At 39.6% G+C, this 23,825-nt stretch overlaps 1 protein-coding gene across 2 annotated transcripts in view; it reads right to left on the reverse strand.

Moving 5' to 3' along the window:
- The window catches only part of Skap2 (src kinase associated phosphoprotein 2), a 161,326-nt gene that overhangs the window by 127,780 nt on the left and 9,721 nt on the right, over positions 1 to 23,825 (reverse strand). For both annotated transcript variants that reach the window (XM_006982200.4, XM_076566810.1), the window contains exon 4: positions 15,307 to 15,414. In XM_006982200.4, the coding sequence (XP_006982262.3) occupies positions 15,307 to 15,414 (108 nt within the window). The remainder of the gene's footprint in view (positions 1 to 15,306; positions 15,415 to 23,825) is intronic.

Consider the following 23,825-nt stretch of genomic DNA (forward strand, 5'->3'; position numbering starts at 1 on the left):
TAAAACATAACAACACTGTTACCTTTTCTTTCTACCTATATCTTAAAAAAATCAATACCTTATCTCTTCTAAGGCATATTTTCTTACAGAAAAGGAATCCTATTCTAAGCATATTAGATGCTTGCAGCATACATATATTCCAGGAAATAGGTCCCAGGGTACCAATACCAAAACAAGTCCTATTCAAGGAAAGAAATGTATTTGTATTTCTTTTCCCCATGGGAAAACATTTTACTACTTCTTGATATTAAAATATTATTTTTATTAACCTCTGTTAGTGTTAAAGAAAGTGATGAACAGGTTCAAGAGAGAACAACTCACAAGTGGTATTAAAAGTGGCGGTGCTTCTGCAGACATACAAACTGAAGCAGAAGCAGCCACCGAGATGAAATTACTTCTCGGACCATCGTTAAGTATGATGCTTTATGCTTCTGTTTAGGCAGGAAGAAGAACTAGATGACATTCAAATTACATTATCTTTTTCTCTAGATGCTGCAAATGAAAAGCTTTGAGACTCCCCATCTCTTGGCTTTCATATGAAAATATAATTAAATATCTAATTATAATTTTGGAACCTGAATATATATTTGACAATAATTGTGAAATTAGAATCCCTAAAGTTTCTCCACAGTGAAAACAAACTTCATATTTAAATTGAAACATAATTATGATTCTGAAAGAAGACACAGAAAAGATACAGGACTCAAAAAAGAAGAAATAATAAGGTAATATTTCAGTATTCTTGTGATAATTCTCTCTGAACCTCATTTCCCCACCTCCTTCCCTAAAACCACAAACTAATACTTTTGTAAAACAATCAAATATCAATTGCTAGGGGAGAGGGTGACTATGCACTTGGAAGAAGCAGGAATGTCAAGCTGTTGTTAATGCTTCTACCGTTCACTCTGGATTGTTCTATCAGGACTAGCACCTGCAGCTCACAGAGCAGGTCCAGTCTGCAGACCACACACTGAACAGGGATGCCCTGACACTTCCCATGACACTTCTGTGTCCATTACCTGACAAGATTGTTCAGCTTGGTAACTAGTGATTGGAGGAGACACCTCAACATCCTGACAAGGGTGAGGAGATCAATGCAAAAAAGTCAAACTCACTTTTCTTTTTGAAGCTAAAGGCAGCAACAACGTTTTCAAAATTATGATCCCAGCATGCCTCCGAAATGAAACATGGACAAAGCTTTGCCCAGCAAAGTCAGTAAGTTTGCCAAATAATCTATAGACTACATGTTCTCTGCAAAACTAAAGTAGAGGAACCTTGGGTTTATATTTGTAATGTACCAAACAGTTGCTTTGGCATGTCAAAAGCATGACAATGCTAGAAATGAGAGCAGTGAGATAAACCACATGGGAAAGCATGAATTGTTTTTAAGTGGTGTTAAAGGCTACAAAATATGAGTTTGCTGAACCGAAAAGATAGCGAGCAAATTACCTCTTGCCAGCTGCACAACTTCTAAACATGCACAGGGCCACAATTACATGAGAGGCAGACTAAGTATGTCCCTATCAATAGTTCATAGTCCCACAGTCTCTTACAACAGAACTCAGTGTCTGATAAGTCAACTAAACTAGTTAAGAAAATCATTTCAGCCAGGCGGAAGTGGTGCATGCCTTTAATCCCAGCACACGGGAGGCAGAGCAGGTGGATCTCTGTGAGTTCAAGGCCAGCCTTGTCTACAGAGCACAAAGCTACACAGAGAAACCCTGTCTGGAAGAAAAAAAAGAAAGTCATTTTTAAAAAATGTTAAAAAACCTTCTATTAGATTTCTTAGACATGACACTAAAATCACAAATAATAAGGAAAAAGAGATAAATTAAACCTCATTTAAAATTAAAAAATTCACCAAGCAGTGGTGGTGCATCCCTTTAATCCCATCACTCGGGAGGAAGAAGCAGGCTGATCTCTGTGAGTTTGAGGCCAGCCTGGTCTACAGAGCAAGATCCAAGACAGTTAGAGCTACACAGAGAAACCCTGCCTTGAAAAAATAATTAAAAATTTGTTGTTCCAAGTATATCAACAAGAAAGTGAACTGTTATCCCAAGATTTGGAGAAAATATTTCCAGATCATATATGTATAGAGGGCTGGTATTTATAATATATAAACAACCCAGAACTTGGCAATAAAAGAACAACCCAATTTTGAAAGTGGAAAAATAATATGATAGGCATTCACCAAAGACACACAAATGGCCAACAAACACATGAAAGCCTGATCCATATCAGCAGTCACCAGAAAAGAAAGCAAACTAAAACTATAACAAAATAGTACTTTACTTCTACTGAGATCACTATAATCACATGGGCCAGGTGTGGTGTCCCATGCCTTTAATCCCAGAGCTCTGGAGGCAGGGGGAGGCTGACTGCTATGAGTTCAAGGTCAGCCTAGCCTACAAATGAGTAGGACAGCCAGGGCTATGTAGCCAGGGCTGTCTCAAAACACAAGCAAACAAAAAAAGATATTAACAACGGCAGAGCAGTCGTAGAGAAAACAGAGCCTCATACACTGCTGGGAGACACATAAAATGACACAGTCATTTGGGAAAAGTCTGGAAATTAAAAAATATATATAAATCTACATATATGAGTCACTTTATGTATATCCTCAGAAGTGCAAGCACACATTCACACAAAAAGTCATTCAGCTATTCACAGAAATGCTATTCATAATAGCAGAAGAGAGAGAGCAACTTAGACGTCCACTAACTGATGAATGAACAACAGGGGTGTACACACACAGTGATGTATTTCAGGGCCAAAAAAGGGACTGAATAACTGACACACACTACAATAGAGATGAACCTTGAAAACATTATGATAAGAAAAGGAAGCCACATGTTACACAAATGCACTCCTATGAATTATTCACATTAGAAAACTGTGCAGAAACAAAAAAGCATGTTCATGACTGACTAGGTCCAGGAGGGAGAGGGAGGGGACAGGGCTGGGAGAAAATGGGCAGTGTCCACTCATGCCACAGGGTTTCCTTCTGTGGTGGTGAAGATGTTCCAACATTACCGGAAAAACATTTATACAACTCTGTAACTAAATGAAAAAATGCTGGGTTATAAACTTCAAATGGCCAAATCCTATGGCTACGTTGAATATATTTCAATAAAGCAGTTATAACTAGTTATATCTGTCTACAACACCATTTTTGTTTAATCACATTCTCTTGGTAAAAATGTAAATATTATTTGGCTTACAGAAACAACTCTTTACATGACTTGGAATAACAGGATACTTTTTTTTTTTAATGTTCATTGGTGTTTTGCCATAGGTGTTGGGTTCCCTGGAATTAAGAATTACAGATGGTTGTGAGCTGCCATGTGGGTGCTGGCAATTGAACTCAGGACCTCTGGAAGAGTAGTCAGTGCTCTTAACCATTGAGCCATCTCTCCAGCCCCAGAATACACTTTTGTAAGTACAAACTAATACACAATAGCAGCACCTTCTCCAAAGTAAGTTAGTGGCTGGATCAATACCTGAAGCCAACCATACTTGGTGGCACACATCATTACTCCAAGAATGCAAGAGGCAGAAGCAAGTAGATCTCTTTGAGTCTGAAGTCAGCCTAGTCCACATAGAGAGTTCCAGGCCACACAGGGCTAATAGTGAGGCTCTGTTTCAAAACTGAAAGACATGAAGTCAGAGCCAATGCATTCCACATGCCTCTCTGCTCAATCCTCATTGCCCATTCTTCTCCAAGCATTCTCAGTCATGTCCATCTTTCAACTGGTTCTTCAACTTACTCATTTTGAGCATCATTCTTCTTGTCCCACATCCTCCTGAAAATAAGTCTTCCTCCACTTGTTACAATCCTACCCAGCCTTACTAAATTCTACCACTCTGGTGCTTCTATAAAGTACCTACTAATGCCAATCTGCAATACTCTTCCTTTTCTGAATGGTAGAATAACTACTGCATTACCATCGAATCCACAATAAGACAGACTGCAGTAATTTTAGAAGGGATGGTTCTTGGCTAGTGCTTACAGAATCTAAGTTCTTCTGGAAAGCTTGTGTTCATTCGAAGTGACTACAGCTAAGGCTACATTGACAGTTGGACCTCCAACTGGTGACCAGGGAGCTTATGTCTTCCCCAACAAACTATTTTAATGCATCGTTTATAAAGAGTAGGGTGGAGCAGCTCCCTCATACCACTAAACATGACAGTACAGACCTTCCTAGCAGTCACACTCTCTACCAGCCCTGGCACCTTGCTTCTGAAGTCCCCCTGAAATTCTTTTTCTATTTATTTGTTCCGTACTGGAAATGGAACACAGGACCTATTCACGTAAGGCAAGCACACTGCCACTGAGCTACACCCTCAATCCCTTATCTGCTTGTTTTTAAAGAAGAAAGCCAGAATAGCATCAATAACGAAGAAAGGGAGTCATGAGTTCATTTTTAGTAAATAATTGCTAGCAACTAGAAAACAGGCAAGAATGACATGAAGAGACAACAGAGGTCAGCAAATACAGGAGCGTGTGAAGGAAAGTGGACCTGCACTGTCCTGAAGGACCGCACACTTCCAGGACAATGAGATGGGCCAGTCACTGAAGAATTACAACCAGTGCAGAGAGAACTCTTGGGTCCATCATCACAAGTAGCTGGCAACAAAGCTGCTGCGGCACTGAAAGAAATCCTGAACTCTTCTCTGTCAGAAGTTCAAGTCCCTAAAGAGAATGCCCAGTAAGAGCTCTGACGCCAGACAGCAAGGGTGACAGGTAGCTACAGACTGCCTCGTCCAAACACTGGAAAAGAAGAGACAGGGCCCAAGCCCTGAAACTGGGAATGAATTACAGACCTGTACTTCCCCTAGGAATGTCATACTTAATGTGGCAATTATAAAAGCATTGTTCCACCTCTGGGCCTGACCATGGTGCCTTAGGGACAAGCTACCAAGCCAGCTTACTCAGCATTTTACTCCCAACCCCAGTCAGACTCTCCATTCAGAGGAAAACCTTTTAAAGCAATAGACTGTGAAAAGTGGGAAAGGCCCTGAGTGTGTGAAGTCCTGAGTGAATGTATGTTTTCACATGGCCATGGCCATGTCAAGGACCTTATAGCCTTAGACCCATGAGAAATTGGCCAAGCTTTCCCCCGGGGGGGGGGGGGGGGCGGGGAGGTTCAGAGGTATGGTAAAGCCTTTCTCTGGTCCATGTGGGTGCTGAAAATGTCCACCATAGCGTTCTTCTCCCCAGACAGTTATGGCCTGAAAGACTGTTCCCCTACAGAGACTGCTCCCACTGAGATTAGCTCAACATTTCCTCGATCCAGCTGTACATCATAAACTCTTCTTCTTTGTTTATCTGTATGTAATAATCCCACCTTATTGTTCAGCAAAACACAATAACCCTCCCTCCCTGTTCAACACTATATAATAGACACACTGAGCTTCCAGGATACTTTGGTTTCTCCACCAGACACCAGAGAGCCCAGACCATCCACTTCCAGCTTTCTGTATCTGTCTGTCTGTCTAGTTTTAGTTCATTCTCTTGCTACCCCAATCAGGTCATCTGGAGTGATGCAATAACACAGCATTAGACATGCAAGACTCCTACCCAGGATGCCTTACGACTCTACTGGGCTACATCATAGCAGGGCTGAGAACAAAACCTTTTCAGACTTTGAGGGAAGTGATGGCATGAAGAAGTGGTGCTTCCTGCCTTTGTATATGACCTCTTAAAAGGGAAGGGAGACGGGTCACGTGTTCCTTGTGATCAGAGGGTCAGGTGCCTTTGCCCCCAGACAGAACAGAAACAAATTCAGCTCTTTACTCAGGTCTGTATTCGTGAGTATATTTCCTCAATTTATATCTTAATAAATCCCTAATACCCATTAGATTGACTCACGTGGACTGGTCTTAAAAACATCCATCTAACTTATCAGCACTTCAGAGGCAGAGGCAGGAGGATGTCTATGATTTTTTGGTTAGTGTGGTCTACACAGACTGGTCTCAAAAAAAAAAAAAAAAGGATCATGAATAAAATAACAAAAAAAAAATGGGAGGCAGAAGATAAAGTCCTAAAGAAACATTCCTCATAGTGGGAGTCAAACAGAACTGTAAATGTAATGTCTGAAGCTATTAGGGCAGCCTATAGAAGGCTCCATGAAAAACCCTCCCCCTGGGGTATAAATTTAGGGAGAATTAAGGCAGGGAAAGCTCTGATTTGTATGGTACACCCTTCTCTTTGTTTTTTACTTAATTTTGTGAGGAGCATGGTACCCAAAAACCAAAAGAGAAGTCTGCCACCATGTGCTGAAGTCCAGGTCAAGATACCTAGACCAGAATCTATCTATCTATCTATCTATCTATCTATCTATCTATCTATCTATCTATCTAACTTTCATCCATCCATTTATCTATCTATCTATCATCTATCTCCCCATGCCCCACACTCCCCAGTTTTTTGTCAGGTTAAAAAGAAGGGAAGGTCTCTTGACAGTTTGAGCAGATTAAAGAAAAAATGTCAATGAAAGAGTCTGGTAGACAGACCTGACCTATTTCTCAATCTGCTTTAAATCATGCAGTCCTTTTTCTATCTTGAAAGTGCCCCCAGCCCTGAGCACACAACCTCTAGGTTAGCTTTTCAGAGAAAGGAAGTTTCCTTGGGATCCTATGCCAGGATAAGGCTTCCTCTAAAACCAAACTGGTCTTTGCTCTGTCTTTTTAAGACTGTAAATCCGTCCTTTGGCTCGGTTTGGAAAAGCAGGCACAAGTGAAGGTGGAAAGCCCTAACAACTTCTCCAGATGCAGAGAATGGCCCAAACACCATGTGCTCAGCGACAAAGCCAAGCCTCCGCCACCTGAGAGTGTTCGGTCACAACCTCTTCACCACTGCCCTTCTGCTGATACCTGAGACCGGTGCGTGGCGCCTAGCCTCCCTTAGCATGTTAACATGTATGGTTAACATGCAAACATGCCTAGGGCTTCAGATCAGAACCTAGCACACGTTCTAACAGAGAAGTTCACTAGAGAGAAAAGAGGCTCTGGAACAGCAGTTCAAAAATGGAATGACTACATCAGGCACAGTGGCACTTCCCAGCAATCCCACAAATTGGGAAACAGAGGCAGGAGGATCATGAGTTCAAGGCCAGCCTGAGCTACACAGTGAGACATTATCTCAAAATGAGGGAAAAGGCAGTAGTCCAGCAGCCTTGGAGAAGTTGCTTTATGCAGCTAAAGAAGCACAGCTTTTCTCTAAGGGTTCGAGTGACCAGAAAAATGCTGGGAGCAGAGGTAGGTGGGGGCACAGAGAACTGTGTTTACCACAAAGATGCCGGTCACACACATACATGAAGCCTCTCCAAGTGCAACTGTACTTCTTTTCGATGATGACGATCAGAATAATAAATACCTGTACAACCCTGGTGGTCTGAATGGAAATGGCCCCCACAGGCTCATAGGATAGGGATGGCAATTTCAGGAGGCGTGGCCTTGTTGGAGTAGGTGTGGCTTTGTGGGAAGAAGTGTGTCACTGGGGGTGGGCTTTGAGGTTTCAGATGCTCAAGCCAGGCCCAGTGCCTCTTTCACTTCCTGCTGCCTGTAGATACAGATGTAGAACTCTCAGCTACCTCTCCAGCACCATGTCTGCCTGCACACTGCCAAGCTTCCTGCCATAGTGATAATGGACTAAACTTCTGAACTGTAAGCCAGCCTCAATTAAATGTTCTCCTTTGTAAGAGCTGCCATGGTCATGGTTTCTCTCTACAGCAATAGACACCCTAACTAAGACAAACACCTGGGAATACAGTTCAAGAGCTGCTCCAGAATCAGTAGACTGGGTGGGGATAGCATTTCTTCCAAACTCCTAGGTGATACTGTTACTACAGGAACACTGCTGGAGACACACTGAGTAGGTACAGATGGGAAAATCCCTTCTCCTTCAGCAAATGTGCACGCCTCTCCTCTGCCTCTCCACCATTACCCCTAAAACAAAAGCAGCAGCAGCCAAGCCAGGGAAGAAGAAAGTGGGATGACTGTGCAGACATACATGACTTTTGTGTCAAACAGACATGAATTTGAATTCTAGTCTGCCACTCAGCACAAGGCTTTGGGCAAATCACATAACTTCCCTTTCCCTGTTCCCTTGACTGCTAGATAGTAATAGTAATATCCATCCCATAAAGATGTTGTTAAGATTAAAAATAAATAATGTAGCAAAGTGAGCTTGCTGTTAGATAGTTCTTTGACCTAATTCAACATGTATTTGATATTGCCAAGACAAATCGCTGGCATTTGCACTCATCATATTAACAGATTATTTCTGGGTTATCTTGATGACCACCAAATCAAAGGCAAAGTCTTTAACTGGCCATTCAGCTCCTCCAGTAAGCCATGGCCTACCTTAAGATCTCCGCCACTGCTTCCTCTTAAACCTCACTTCAAGTTACCACCCATATAGCCCATTTTCCGCAGGCAAATCATCCCACTGCTCCCATCAGTTACTAATTCTGCAATGTGGACACAAGCATCTGGTGCTCCAGGGACTCCTAAGGCAAGCTCTGACTCTAAGCACTTCACTATACAACCAGAAAAGAAAGTCCCCATCAGCCAAGTGGTGTGTGCCTGACCATGGAATCATCCTGAGTATGAGACCTGTTTCCCAGCTTTCACTACAAAGGTTCTTGTCGGTGTCCCTTCCCACTGTCACCAGCAAACTTCAAGACCCCAAGCACTTCACGGAAATAGAAGGCCTCTGTATACAGCTCAGGCATAAAGTTTGTACTTGGGCTTATCTGCCATTATACTGAAATGTATGACTAATCCAGTCAACAAATTAGAAGGTGAAATCAATGGGAGCAATTACTTGCCTTGGTATAGATCAAATCAATGGAAAATTGTTAACAAATAGTATTTACTACCTTTGGATTCTTCCTTAATCTGGATTGTCAATGGCATTATTTTAGGTGATTATCATCTCTTCCCATCTCAATTATATTTTTTAAATAAGAACTTCATTTTCTTCATCTTTGACTCCTTCATCGTCTTATCCAAATATCTTGTTCCTTTCTTCATGTATAGTGCAAATAACTGCTTATTTGTTGAATTAAAAATGGATTTTTTGGTAATGCTGAGCTCTCTAACTTTGCAATCTTTCTTACTTAATTTATTTTGGTATAATCATTCACCCACTTTGTTTTAGTTTGATAATGTGTTCCCATTAAATAGCACAAAAACTTAGAAAAATTACTTTTTCCTTTTTCCATCGTGTGTGTGTGTGTGTGTGTGTGTGTGTGTGTGTGTGTGTGTGTGTGTATACGTGTGCACGTCCTCAATGTTAATGTCAGGAATCACCTTTCTTCACTCTTCTACCTTATTCAGATGCTCTAAAGCAACCCAAAGCTCAGTGCTTAGAGATTAGTCTTGTCAGGAGCTGCTCTGAGGATCCCGTCTCTGCCTTCCTTCCTTCCAAGGCGGGAAGTACAGGCAGGCTATCACACCCATCTGCCATTCAGAAAAATTGTGGGAATCCAAACTCATGTCCACATGCTTGTGTGGAAAGTGCTTAGCCACTGGCCATCTCCCCAAGCTGGAAAAAAACTGGTTCTTACTGCCATTTGTTTTTATCCACTCATACTCTATAACAAAAAATATTACCCATCTGTGTGCTCTCAACCCCAGTTACACAATCTATATCTTTAGGGTTAAAAAGATGTCCTCTGGGGCAGGGAAGGCTCAGTGGGTAGGGATACTTGCTTCCAATGCTGATGACCAGAGTTCAATCCCTGGGACCCACATAGCAGAGGGAGAGAGCCAATTCCCACAAGTTGTCCTCTGGCCTCCACACTATGCATGGCACACACCCCACCCCTAAACAGACACAGCTAAATATGTTTTAAACAAAATTATGTCCTCTATTTAACAATGTCCTGTAAAAATATGTATCCAAACTATAGTCTCTTCCCTTCTACCAATACTTAAAATTGTTCTATACATATAAGAGAAATAACTAAAATAATCATTGTTCCTATATTGCTAACAATACAAGCTAGTAATTTAGAATATTGAAAGAACAAAAAATTTAAACATATAAAATAATAATATGCATTACCTACACAGGATAGGTTCAAGTTGAAAGTTAAACTCTTAGAAGACAAACAATGCTCAAAGTCCTGTGTTCAATCCCCAATTGATCAATAAATTCTTAGAATAATGAAAAATACAATTTTAGATATCAAAAGCACATGTACTATGTTAAAAAAAAAAAGCACCTAAATAGCTATCTTGAATTTTTTTTTTCTGGTTATAAACACTCTCATAGTCTAGTGACACCCGAAAAAAGGAAAGCAACTATTGCTTGACTTTTACAAGAACATTTTACGTGGGAAAAAAAAAGTCTTCCTCAAAAGCATCATACAGTTTATGGTGTGCATGTAGATGGATTTACATCTAAGCCCATGTTAGACAGATGTGAAAGTTCATTATTTATACACATCTTGTTATGGGATGTCTTTCTGTACACTGTGAGTATATGTTGTTCCCATTGGTTAATAAATAAGCTGCTTTGGCCTATGGCAAGACAGCTTAGAGGTAGGCAGGAAATCCAAGGAGAGAGACAGAAAAGAGAGAGGAGGAGGTGGAAGAGACGCCAGCCGCCAGAAAAAGCTAGATGTGAAAGTACTGGTAAGGCACAGCCATGTGGCAACTTATAGATGAATAGAAATGGGTTAAGTTATCAGAGCTAGCTAGCAAGAGGCCTGCCGTAGGCCATACAGTTTGTAAATAATATTAAAGCCTCTGAGTGATTATTTTATACGTGGCTGCGGGACCATGGGGCCAGGCGGGACTGGAGAAAATTTCTGGCTACAGCATCCTTTAAAATTTTTTAATTACTTGTGGTGTGTGTGTGTGTGTGTGCGTGTGTGTGTGTGTGTGTGTGTGTGTGTGTGTGTGTGTGTGTGCACTAGCATGTGCCACAGCACCTGTGAGGAAGTCAGAGAACAACTTACAGCAATGAGCTGTCTCCTTCCACCATGTGGGTCCCGAGGGTCAAACTCAGATAACCAGGCTTGGCAGCAAGCACCTTAACCACTGAGCCATCTTGCTGGCCCAGACCATCATTTTTTAAGTAGTCTTTTGAAACAAGTAGTATAAATTTTTATAAATCCAAATTTTTATATACTAGAGTGTCTTAAGGGAAGGTATATGAAAAAAGAAGAAAAATGTTATTTGCTATCATAAATTATGATCAAAATAGCTTAGCCTTTTTCTTAATCGCCAAGCTTTATGGAACGGACCCCCTTCCTAGACAAATATCAGTGTATGTGAGTGTGTGTCTCTGCCAATGCCCAGAGTTCTCCATAACCTATCTGCCTGGGAAGTCTAACTAGGAAGAGCCGCACACAATGCCTCTTCTCTACTTCCGCTTCACTTTAGCTCCCCTGCTTCTCACCCCAGCGGTTCCAGACTCTTATCCATGAAGTGATTATGGTCTAGCCCTGACTCGGACTTGTAACAAATGTCCATGGGGATCCTTCGACCTAGCATTGACAAGCAGAGCCAATATACGTCTTCCAGCCTAGTGAATTCTTTCACCTCACCTCAGAGATGTGCTGTGATGCTGTAGGTTAGAGGCGTCCTTCACAAACAACGAAAATAAATGAGAAACGACCTCGATGTAGCAAATGGAAACTCAAGTCATTGTACAGTGACTAACAACTACCGTGCATGTACTACTTCAGCGCCCAAACACTGCACTGTGTGTGCAATAAAGAGGATCTTTGAGCTTTCCGTCTAATTGTCTCCAATTGTATCTGATCACTGAATGGATATATTAGCACCCCAATGTATCTCCAGCCATAGGATTAGCATAAAACTTGTAAGAGTTATCTACACTTGTGTCCTTGATCTTCCAGAGAAAGAAAGACACAAAGCTAATAAAAAGAAACTGCTTTCTTTTGAATGTTACCATATCAAAATGCAGCTCTGACAGCAGCCATGCAATCATTTAGAAATAAAACATAGCCTGCTATTCTTTTTCAGCATGGCATTTCCTCCTTTTTAGCTGCTGATCTCAAGATATATTTCTCTTTTAAAAAAATAAAAATAAAAAGTGTTTCCAAAGAGAGAGAAGAAAAAAAATCACAAAGTACATTGTTGTGTTACAAACTATATAAAAATCTGTCACTATTTATGTTACAAGTCTAGTCATCAATAAGGTGTTTTTTTTTTCAATGTACCACTCAAAAATCAATTATATCAACTCGTTTGTATAGAGGAGAGAGCACCTTTCACGCAGCTAGTATTAATGAGCAGACGTGACTATAGAATCTCCATCTGTTTCTCTGACAGAGCTGTGCCTTCTCTGCTCTCTCATTGAAATTCCATTAATCTGGTGTACCAAGGTCCAATGCGAAAATCAAAACTCCATCTAGCCCTTTATCAGCTCTCAATAACCCACATGTGAACTCTGCCTGTTAGCACGCAGCAAGTTATGATTTTGCTATCCATCAGGCAGCTGGCCAATTAAAAAAAAATCCAACCAAACAACAACAACAAAATAAGAGCAGGCAGGCTGGAAACGGCATGTCTGGCGGGGCTGGAAGATGTTTTTGTTTCTGTTTCCCCCATTCGGTGTCGACAGGGTGTCTGGACTTGGTGAGACTGTGCGTTATTCTCCGTGGCTGTGATTTAATTGCTACCAGCAATCAAGTCGAAGCATCACTGAAGTGTGCTTGAATTTCATTAGAAGATATAACTTATGCTACTTTCCTACAGTACCTAATAAACCATAAAGAAACCAAAACACATATGGCTTGAGGGAATAACTGGAAAATTAGGTGGCCATTTGGGAACTGGGTGAACTTTTGAACCAGAGGAACAGAGAAGAAGAAATATTAAAGGGAAAGGCAGACTTAGAATTCACAGAGATGTGCAGGTTTGACCTTTGCAATACCTTGAAAATTATATTAACTCTATGAAAAATACATTATCATGCTTAGAGTTTCTAATCCATCAACATTCAGATACTGTTAGTGCCTGCCATAAGGTAAAAGTCAAAAGGACAGACTAACAACCTGACTTGACAAAGGCTGGACTCGTGACAGTTACTGTTAGATGCACTTCTGTAATTAGACTGATCATAGGGAAGGAAATTATACGCCACAAATCAAAGAGAACACAGACAAAAATCTAAGCTGCGAAAAGCAAACTAATGCGATGATATGTTGGAGTAAATGTTCAGTAACTGTCTGAAAACTAACCTACCATGTTCCAAGAACATGCAAAGCTGCTACAATCCTACTACTAATATATCAAAATGAATCATAATACAAGCAGAATGTCTAATCTGCTTAAGAACTGCTTAAGCACTAAGGAATAAGCACAGATATTTAACAAAAAAACTGGTGCTACACAAAAACATGCCATTAAATATCTTTTAACAAGTTTTTCATATCAATTTATTTCTTCTATATTTTGATTTTGAAAACACATAAAAAATTTTTAATTTGTTTTACATTTATTTATTGATGGGAGTGGTGCACGCATGTACCACAGTACTCATGAGGAGGTCAGAGATGAACCTGTGGGAATTGGTTTTCTCTTTCAACCATGTGAGTCCTGGGGATAGAACTCAGGTTTTCAGGCCTGCGAGCCATCTTACCAGCCCCCCAAATCATTTAGTCTTAAGAAAAAATACAATAATCATAAAAGTTTCTATGATTTAATAACAATTCATTTTTCTAAAATTCATTAGGCTATTTCTGGATCATATAACATTTAACTGTTGAATTTTCTTTTTAAGTTGCAGGGTTTTTTATATTCAACATAATGGTCTCTATACATTAAAATATTTGTGCTCATTTTGAAAACTTGATAAATGTACTTGATGAATACAGTCAATGTATGTTTATTCTTTTGAATATAAATGTTCTGTCTCTGTATGTGTACAGACACATATATACATGCACACACATACACACATACATATATTTTACAGAGAAGCAAAACAAATAATTGTAATGAGTCTTAAAACAGTACAACTTAAATAATAATTTGTTACTTTGCCTGATAATATTACTTCATCAATTATAAAATGCTAAAGATGAGGATAGAAAGGGTGATGTTTGGTTATGGACAGCAAGCGTGGGTGACGAGAAACGTGCATTTTTGTAAAAGACAGAAGACAAAAAATATTCCTTCCTTTTACAGCAGAAATTCACTGTAAAAGTTAACAGAAAATGGATACGATTATCACTGCTACACATTGGACAAAGTTCTGGATATAAAAAAAAGATTGTTTTGTTCTGAGTCAGTGGTTAGAATGTTTATCACTTATGCATGCACTTGACTTATCCCTGTTCTGCAATAGACATAATTTTATACCTCATAAAAGCAATTTATGTTTCCAAAGGGAATGATCTGGATAACACAGAATGTGGAGTGTTCTGATGCAGGAAGCACATTTTCATTCAGCAATTGTACTTAGAGACGGAACTGCACAGTTTGATCATCATATGTGGCAAAAGACATCCTTCATTTCTATGTCTATGCGAAACTATGAGTGGCACAAATTAATATGCATAGCTAATGCACTGGTACGCATTCTTAATTTATAACTATAGATCACTCTTACGAGGTTTCCAGAGTGCAGATTCACTTGTCTGGCTATCAAAAAGGAGACACTTGCTGTATCCTAAAAATAAGATTCATAACTCTGAAACAGTCTATAGATTTTTTTTAAAAATTATTAAGATATAAACATTCAACTCTATTACTAATTCAATTAATAGAATACACTGTACTATTAATGTGTAATACGGGGCAACTTTAAGCAGTAATCAGAAAACTGAAAATGTGTAGTAAAAAGGCATTTGATAAGAAAAAAAACCTGTCTCAATATGAGAAGGCAATGTAGAAATAATTGATTTAATATTTTATGAACTCATTTTGTATGAAGTTTTAAGAAAAAGTACACCAAATATCTTTTTCATTGTTTATACAATAAATAATACAAAAATCATTAAGGGGCACAATTAAATATGAAGCAAGACTCTGATGATATTAAATTAACCAACAAACTGTTGCTAAGAACTTCCTGTAACAATACCAGTACTTGCCCGAAAATTCTAGTTACGAGAATTTCCTCTAAAAAAGAAGGAAGCAACCACACACTTAGGCAGCCTCCCGAGGACCACTAGAGAGAGCTCTTCCGTCCTGAAAAGGTTCCGTTAGAGGCGAGGGTCCCCAGGCCTGAACTTTCTGATAAGCCCACTCCCTCTGCATGCAGCAGTTTCTTATGACAGTGCCAAGGGGTGCATTCTACGGTGGAGCATCACATACCATCAGAGGGGCCGTCGTCATCTTTCTCATAGCGTTCTGAGGCTAAGGAAATGGTGTCTGGAGGCCCAGCAAAAGGATCGTCATATTCATCTCCCTCCTCAGCATCACCTGTGAATGAATCAGAGAAATGCCTTTGACGATTTGCCCATTGAAAATAATGCAAGTCAGTTTGACCATTACATTTAGTCACTGAAACGGGAAAAAACCAAACCATTTTTGAACTATGTAAACCAGGTCTGACTTTCTTTATATGCATCATAATAGAGATGACTTAGCAATTATGTTTAAAGGTCAGCAGACAAATGCTTACTTGAGACCCAAAAAGACCCAATCCCAAGATCAAGAAGGTTTCTACACATTCAAAAAACAAAAACAAACAAACAAAGATTAAACAAGACAAAGTAATCTAGCAGAAACTGAAAAGCGGAAAACATAACAGAGAAAATAATTCAAGTAATCCCCTTTACCTCCTCAATACTTCGAAAAATTGTAATGAGAAATTGACTATGTAAAGCCACATGAACACTGTTTTCATTAAAAGTCACCACAGGATTATATTAGATTAAAAACAGTTACATTTTCAAGAGCAGGAATTCATTGAGGGGAAAATGCCTTAAGACTCATACAATCCCTCTCCACCATCACACAGTGGCCTATCAGCCACTGTTCTCTTGTGGTCGCCTGTTTCCTATTTGATTCCCAAATCCTAGGTGATTTGTAGGAGTCCGTTTATCTGCTTGCTTTAAATATTTAATTCCTATGATAAAAGCTTGTGGGTGAGGGGGTTTCCCATGTACTTGGTTAAAAAGTATCTGAATACTTAAAAAAAGCTATTTGCTAAGCCCAGATATACATAATCATTTTTCTTATGAATTCAACAACACAGCAAGACATATCTTTAACAGTGTGCTATTTGTTAACCACTGAAATTATCTGTTATCAGTTGAAGGAAATTTTGCCAAGAGGATGTGTGTGTCTTTATGTGCATCCTCTGACATCCATCTGATGGGGATGTGTGTGTGTCCTCTATCCATCCAATGGGATGTGTGTGTGTCCTCTATCCATCCAATGGGATGTGTGTGTGTCCTCTATCCATCCAATGGGATGTGTGTGTGTCCTCTATCCATCCAATGGGATGTGTGTGTGTCCTCTATCCATCCAATGGGATGTGTGTGTGTCCTCTATCCATCCAACGGGATGTGTATGTTTCCTCTATCCATCCAATGGGATATGTGTGTGTCCTCTGACATCCATCCAATGGGATGTGTGTGTTTCCTCTATCCATCCAATGGGATGTGTGTCCTCTGCCATACATTTGATGGTTGCCTCCTATTTTCCTGCACATTTTAAATAGAGATTGCTTCTTCCCAGACAACATTGTCTACATAATTTAAGAACTAATTGTTAATTTCTATTTCCTTATGATTTTGTTATTTCATGAGCAACCATCATCCTTATCCTCAAAAACTTTGTAGAGATGGTGACATCCCTCCTGAAGAACAGAATTAAGATGGCTATCTCATCTCAATTCTTTCAGTGATACACTGAATCTGGTAATATCTCTTCCCCAGCTAAAATTCCAAAATATGCATGTCGATGCTACCAACTCTTCAGAGCTCATCTTACTCAGGATATTCAAAGTACTTTCCAGAACATTAAAATATCTCTTTTATGAAGAGAGTACTTATTACAAACATAAAAAGGAGCCTCAGAAAATGCTACTAAAATATTTTGAACAAGTTGTGATAATACATGAGATCTATAGTAAAAACCACAGAATTCGCCGGGCGGTGGTGGCGCACGCCTTTAATCCCAGCACTCGGGAGGCAGAGGCAGGCGGATCCCTGTGAGTTCGAGGCCAGCCTGGACTACCAAGTGAGTTCCAGGAAAGGCGCAAAGCTACACAGAGAAACCCTGTCTCGAAAAAAAAAAAAAAAAAAAAAAACCACAGAATTCTCAGTTACTTTTCATTGTTATGCCCTATTTTTAATAAGTAAGAATTTGTATATTAATTTTCTAAGGACACTTCACATTACACACTAAAATAAATAAATAAATAATAAATAAGTAAATAAATAATTTCTTGCTGAATGTTTAAGGTGTCAGGTTACTTCATACACATTACCAGAACTTAGCATTCAGGATATCAGATGTTATAACTACAGGTTAACAATAAAGCTAAGCAATCCACTGAGACGAACTCAGACACTCAGGCTTAATCCTCACATTCTATATGGAAATGACCAGATAAATGAAAACTTTTTTAAAGTTTTAGAAATCAATAGTTTAACTTTTGATATGTCTATTATCTATTTTAGTGTATACGTATGTGACCATATACACATGGGTTCGTATACCAACTTATATTGTATATAAATGCTATATATAACAAAGATTATAATAACAAAAACATCAATAACATTTGATGTAAGAAAATTTATTCTATAAAAATCTGTCACCAAGATGTTGAAAGACCTCTCTGGTTTTGTTTTGTTTTGTTTTGTTAAATACTTTTTGGATTATATATGAAAAGGAAACTGTCTTCAGTTTACTTACTGTAAGACCTGAGATTGACTGAAGGAGTTGGTTTTTCTAAGTCGGTGGGATGTTGGTATTTATCAGAGACAAGCTAAATTAACTGCTGCTGTGGGACTGCTTACTTCCCTGGCCCACACCTCCTCCACCACCTCTCTCTGCCCAGGACCTGCTCCAAAAGTACAGGAATCTCTACAGCATCTCTGTGGGGAGCATTCCTTTTTTAAAGCTGCATGGAGCTGGGAGAGCATGACTCTCAGCGTGGCTTTACTGCACCGAGGAGCCAGCTCTTTACCCTCTGATTTTGTTTTCCAGCCATTTCCCCCTCCGGTAAAGGGGGAAAGCCATTTTCTTGGGAGGCTCTGTAACTGAGCACAGGGGTCGCTGTTGAGTAGCACATGGCATCTTTCTTCCCCAGGGCTAAGTATCTATAGCTATACCTGCAAAGGTTTCTATAAATTAAAAGGAAAATGTTCAGTGTGTGTTTATGTAATAAAATACTGAACTCCAATCAACAATGGGCATCAGGTAAACGTATCCAATACAATTTACAGACATAATTGAAAGCATTACCGACTAATCAGACATCTAAAAGAAAAGCGTGCTCGAATGTAATGTCTGCAGAGTCATTAGTTGGCAGCCATTCTATTACAATCACACATAATGTCCGTGGTGCCTTGAGCCTGTGCCAATGACAACAGCATAAATTTTGCATCTCATTTCTGTGGTCATAAAATTAATGATCAGTTTAAAAATACTTCTTTGTAAAAGTTATTGCGCAAAGAAAAGACATGAATGTGTCCCTGTTATGTACTCACAAGGATAATTATGGGGTTGTTGCTCATTAATACTGTTTCTTGTTTCCCTAGAAAAGCATTTGATTTATCCCACAACTTTCAAAAGTTTAATTAACGATACAAAGTTAACCATCTAAAAGACAATGATCCAAGGCATCCCTTCCCTGCGTTTTAGTGGCAACTTCAAGGCTTAATTGTACCACAGCAGCATAGGTCCCTGATAACTACTTTGAAATTTATAATACTGCTAGCCATCCCTTTTCACATGGCTTATAATCAATTACCATTTTCTTAAATGCCTACAGATGCAGCCAACAGCGCCTGACTGCACAGTCACGATCTCTACCATCACTGAAAGTATTCTGCCCAATTCATCGCCTATTTTCTCAAAGACAATCCTATTTTAAATATAACTCGATAATTAGCCAAATATACCTAAAATTTAGAGCCTGTCTCACATACATATTGAAATATCACTTGTACTACATAAATATGTACAGCTGTTAAAGAAAATTATAACTAAAATACAGCTTCTAGAATAATCATTCCCTCACAAAGAACATCAAGGACAAAATTTGGAGAGATAACTCCAAGTGAAAATAAATTAATTTCTAATTCTCTATCAGTTCATTGAACCAATCTGATTTCTCAAGTAATAATACACAGCTAAACATACAGAATTATGCATTTGCTTAGTAATTTCTTAAGGCAGGTTCAGTTTTTAAGCCACCAAATGACACAGTAAGATTTTCCTCTCATTCTTAGACGGCCAAGTTACAGCCAACAAATAATAAACATAACTCACACCAAACTGAGGCAGGGATTTGAAATAAGGCCATCATTTTTCCGGGACTACCTTGGAAATAGGCTTCTGCCATTACAGGCTCCATTATCTCAAACATGCTTTAACACACTTGTACAAGCCTGAGGGGGGGGGGGGGCGGGATGGAACTCCTTTAGTTTAATTTGCTCCGATTTCATTATGGAGTTAACTTTCGATTGCAAATATACTATGTTGAGGACGTTAAAGGAAAGGAAATTAAACCCAAAGACTGGCTCTTCCGTTATCCTGAAGACTCCACCAGGACACACTAAAATGTATCCCCTCTTACCTAACAGTCTTGCTATTTTTAAAAAGTGGTCAAGTAATAAGCTTAGATAATACGAATGAGAAGGTGGAAGGAAATTGCTTTCTAAATAAATCTGTGCATATTTAACAATACCGATAGAGTCTTAAGGGCACAATCTATTACACTGTTTCACAATTAGAGGGAAAAGGAATTCTCAAGGAAGAAGCGAGAGCATCAGAGCTGCAGCATCTGAAACAGTCACATTTCAGAACTAGATGCTGGCCAGCACTGAGGCTCTGGGGTGAGTACACGCCTGAGCTGCCCAGCACAGGGAAAGAAAAAAGCCAGACACTAGTGATTGCAGGGTTGAAAAACATTCTCTTGGAATGGTGTCTCATTTAAAATCTACTTCTTTTAATGACTTAAAGACTTCTAAAATTTTCTTTCAAAACTGAGCTTCAGAATGGAGATTAACTTCAATTCTCTTGACAAAGTCACACTGGAGAATACACACTGGGCAGTACTTACTGAACATCTGCTATGGGTTGCATTATCTTATTTCAATAAACCTATAAAGGAAGTAATGCCTAAATCATTACTGAGACTAATACAAGGCAAAGATTTAACTAGAGTGTAACTATTTGTCATAGACCGAATATGTATTAGAAAATTCTAGCTAATGCTCAATAACTAACATTCTTTACAAAAATAGTAATATGTAAACTGCAAAAATAACTAATTTAACTTACTTTAAGAGGTCTGTGATGGAGAACAATTAAAAAATAATTATGTGTTAAGAGTATGGTGGTGTACATCTGTAATCCTGAGCTAGAGGTTGGCCTGGGCGAAAATGAGAGACCCTGTCTCAACAAAAAATTTTAATCATACAGCAGAATTCCAATCTGTAGAGACCTTGAACCTACAGGGTTAGGGTTCAGAACACTTGATAGTAGTATCAGGACATATTGTAACTAAGAAACTTGCATCAGTTATCTGTCTTGCTCAAGAGTTCCACAGTTACAGGGACTTTTTTATTTTAGAAGAATTGGCAGTGTTTCTACTGAATAACGGGGACTCTACCAAGCAAACTATGTTCTGCCTAGACCAAATATTTCTTAATAAAAATTAAGGCATTTAGATAAACAACTGATAATTATTCTAAAGTTAACAACTTGACAGATCTATTCAATGGGGAATCTATGCTCAATTATATAAGAACCTTAAAAAATCAAATAAATGGGAAGGGATGTTTTAAAACAGTATCTTCCTTTGGAAATAAATATAAATCATGGAAAGTTTAGCAGTAAGCCTCAACACTGAAAAGCCACTGTAGCAAAGAAAGCTATTCCCACAAAACACAGAAATGCCAAAGGAAATCTTCTAAGATCTATACAGTTTAAGATTGCAACTATCATATCAATTTAACTCATTTTAAAGACTGAACACTTCAATCTGCAAACTTTGCTTTGGTAAATCCCAAGATGGGAGATCGTCTACGGTGTAGGGGAAGGAATGAAAAGGGTCCAAAAGGAGGAAACGGACACCTGTGAACATTACAGAAATTAATAACTACAGTTATAAATGAGTAAATCTCCATTTATTCATTTTGTTTAAGAACTCTCTACCTGAACCTCTTTCTCACAATAATGATATTAAAATTAACCTAGCACTGACTTAACACAGGATGAGAAGCAGGAGTACAGAGGTGAATTTCCGCTCACTTCACGGTGATCCCATAGCAACAAGGCAGTGATGGGGAAGGTGGGGGAGAGGGTAAAAACAGGAAAATGCCCAGCTGCCCAGGGGCAACTGGAAGCAGGACAGCAGCGTCAAAACAACCTAGAACTGAACTCCTTCAACACAGAGATCTTTCAAAGAAGATGCTTGCTGGGTAACCACTTTGCAACCATTAAGTCTCTCTCAGTCCTTTCCTAGTCCTAATAAGCTACAAAATAGTCCTTTTAGAAGAAAGCTGAATATATTGTAAGGGTGTGATGGCATAAAATTACTCAGCTTCTCATATTTCTCCAAGGTATACATCTAATTTATCCACGGGCTTACTTTGTGCAGGCAGTCTTGGTGATTAGTTAACTCAATACAGCAGGGCTGAGCTGCAAATGACTTATTTGGAGGAAATGATTAGGGGAAATCTCTGAATTCCACATTATTTGAACTCTTCTTCTAAGCTCATTTTTCAATTTCTATCCAATACTATATAAACTTCCATTCTCTTTGGAGACAAAGAATGTGTCTCAGTAATGTAATTTTAATATCCACACACCTGAACAAGTTCTAAAACAGAATCCCAAAGGGAAAGCCCCGACACTATTACTGAACGACACGCAGTTATACAATGGCTTCCCATTATCATGCCTTCTTAGCTGAAAATGTTTTAATGTACAAATAATTAAGCCACAATGAGAGCTCAATAAATAATCAGTGCAGCAAAACACACTTTTTAAGAAGAGTTAAGATCTGGTATCTGTTATTTCCTCACAAATAATGCATTATATTAAAAAAATCATGATCAAAATGAATAAACTCATTTTTGTAGTCACCTAAGTAAATGCAACAGGATTAAGCCCATGGTTTAAGATTCCTTGTAGCACAGAACTGTAAGTACTAGAAAAGAGGAGGAGACATTTTCCTGCTCTTAGCTTTTATCATGTTTAAAACATCTCAGTAGGGCAAATCCTCTTCTGGTCCACTTGGCTACACAGATCCTGACAAGCCAATGTCGTAGAAATGGTGACATCTTGGTAACTGACTGGATGTATGGCCTAAGAGCTTGGTGTCCTGGGGCTGGGGCTGTCCTCTTACTTACTGTCATCTCAAATAGGAGTTATGACTGAGACCCAGTAAGAAGGTGCCACACTGTCTTCTCACCCACACTCAGAAACTAGTTCCACCGATGAACCGACCTCACAGTGTAACCTTTATCCTACCATCCACAAGATGAAGGTCATGACCTGTGAGCTAGCACCCCGGGAATAAGGACAGTAGTCAGGTCCTCTCAAAGAACTGGAAATATGGAGTACCTGAGACTCCCAGTGCCTTTCAGCCAACAGCCTCTCAACTGCCACCTTACCTACACTCTCATAAATTTCAAAAACAATGAAACCAAATTCCCATCTCTAGAAACTTCTGAAGTACACATGTATTCAAATCAAAAGACCCGAACTAAAAATAAAAATCAGCATTTGAAAACATATTATTCATGCTATCAAATAAAATGTGTAAATATTTTTACTCATCCTTTGAAAACACGACCTAAGGGCTAGGGACATGGCTCAGTGGTGGAGTGCCTTCTAGCCTGTGTAAATCCTAGCATGTCCCGACTCCTGTGCCACACAAGCATGAGTCATGATCACCCAGCTGAGGTCCACCTACATCCCCATAAAACCACCTCTGTGGTGTAAGACAGCAACAGGTGACAGCCCACCTCTGCTTCATCTAAGGACTCTGTGCAACAGCAGGGACACACCTGACTCTGTGCAACAGCAGGGACACACCTGACTCTGTGCAACAGCAGGGACACACCTGACTCTGTGCAACAGCAGGGACACACCTGACTCTGTGCAGCAACTGCAGGTACATGCCTGACTCTGAGTGCAGCAACTGCAGGTACATGCCTGACTCTGAGTGCAGCAACTGCAGGTACATGCCTGACTCTGTGCAGCAACAGCAGGGACACACCTCACTCTGTGCAGCAACTGCAGGTTCACGCCTGACTCTGTGCAACAGCAGGGACACACCTGACTCGGTGCAACAGCAAGGACACACCTGACTCTGTGCAGCAACTGCAGGTACATGCCTGACTCTGAGTGCAGCAACTGCAGGTACATGCCTGACTCCTCTGTGTGCAACTGCAGGTACATGCCTGACTCCTCCATGTGCAACTGCAGGGACATGCCTGACTCCTCCGTGTGCAACTGCAGGGACATGCCTGACTCCTCCGTGTGCAACTGCAGGGACATGCCTGACTCCTCCGTGTGCAACTGCAGGGACATGCCTGACTCCTCCGTGTGCAACTGCAGGGACATGCCTGTACTTAGATTGCTCTAACAAACACCTAAGACTATGAAATGCGGAGCAGTCTAGATCTGCTTCTTAATAT

Source organism: Peromyscus maniculatus, chromosome 3, assembly GCF_049852395.1.
Source record: "Peromyscus maniculatus bairdii isolate BWxNUB_F1_BW_parent chromosome 3, HU_Pman_BW_mat_3.1, whole genome shotgun sequence".
Lineage (NCBI taxonomy): Eukaryota > Metazoa > Chordata > Mammalia > Rodentia > Cricetidae > Peromyscus > Peromyscus maniculatus.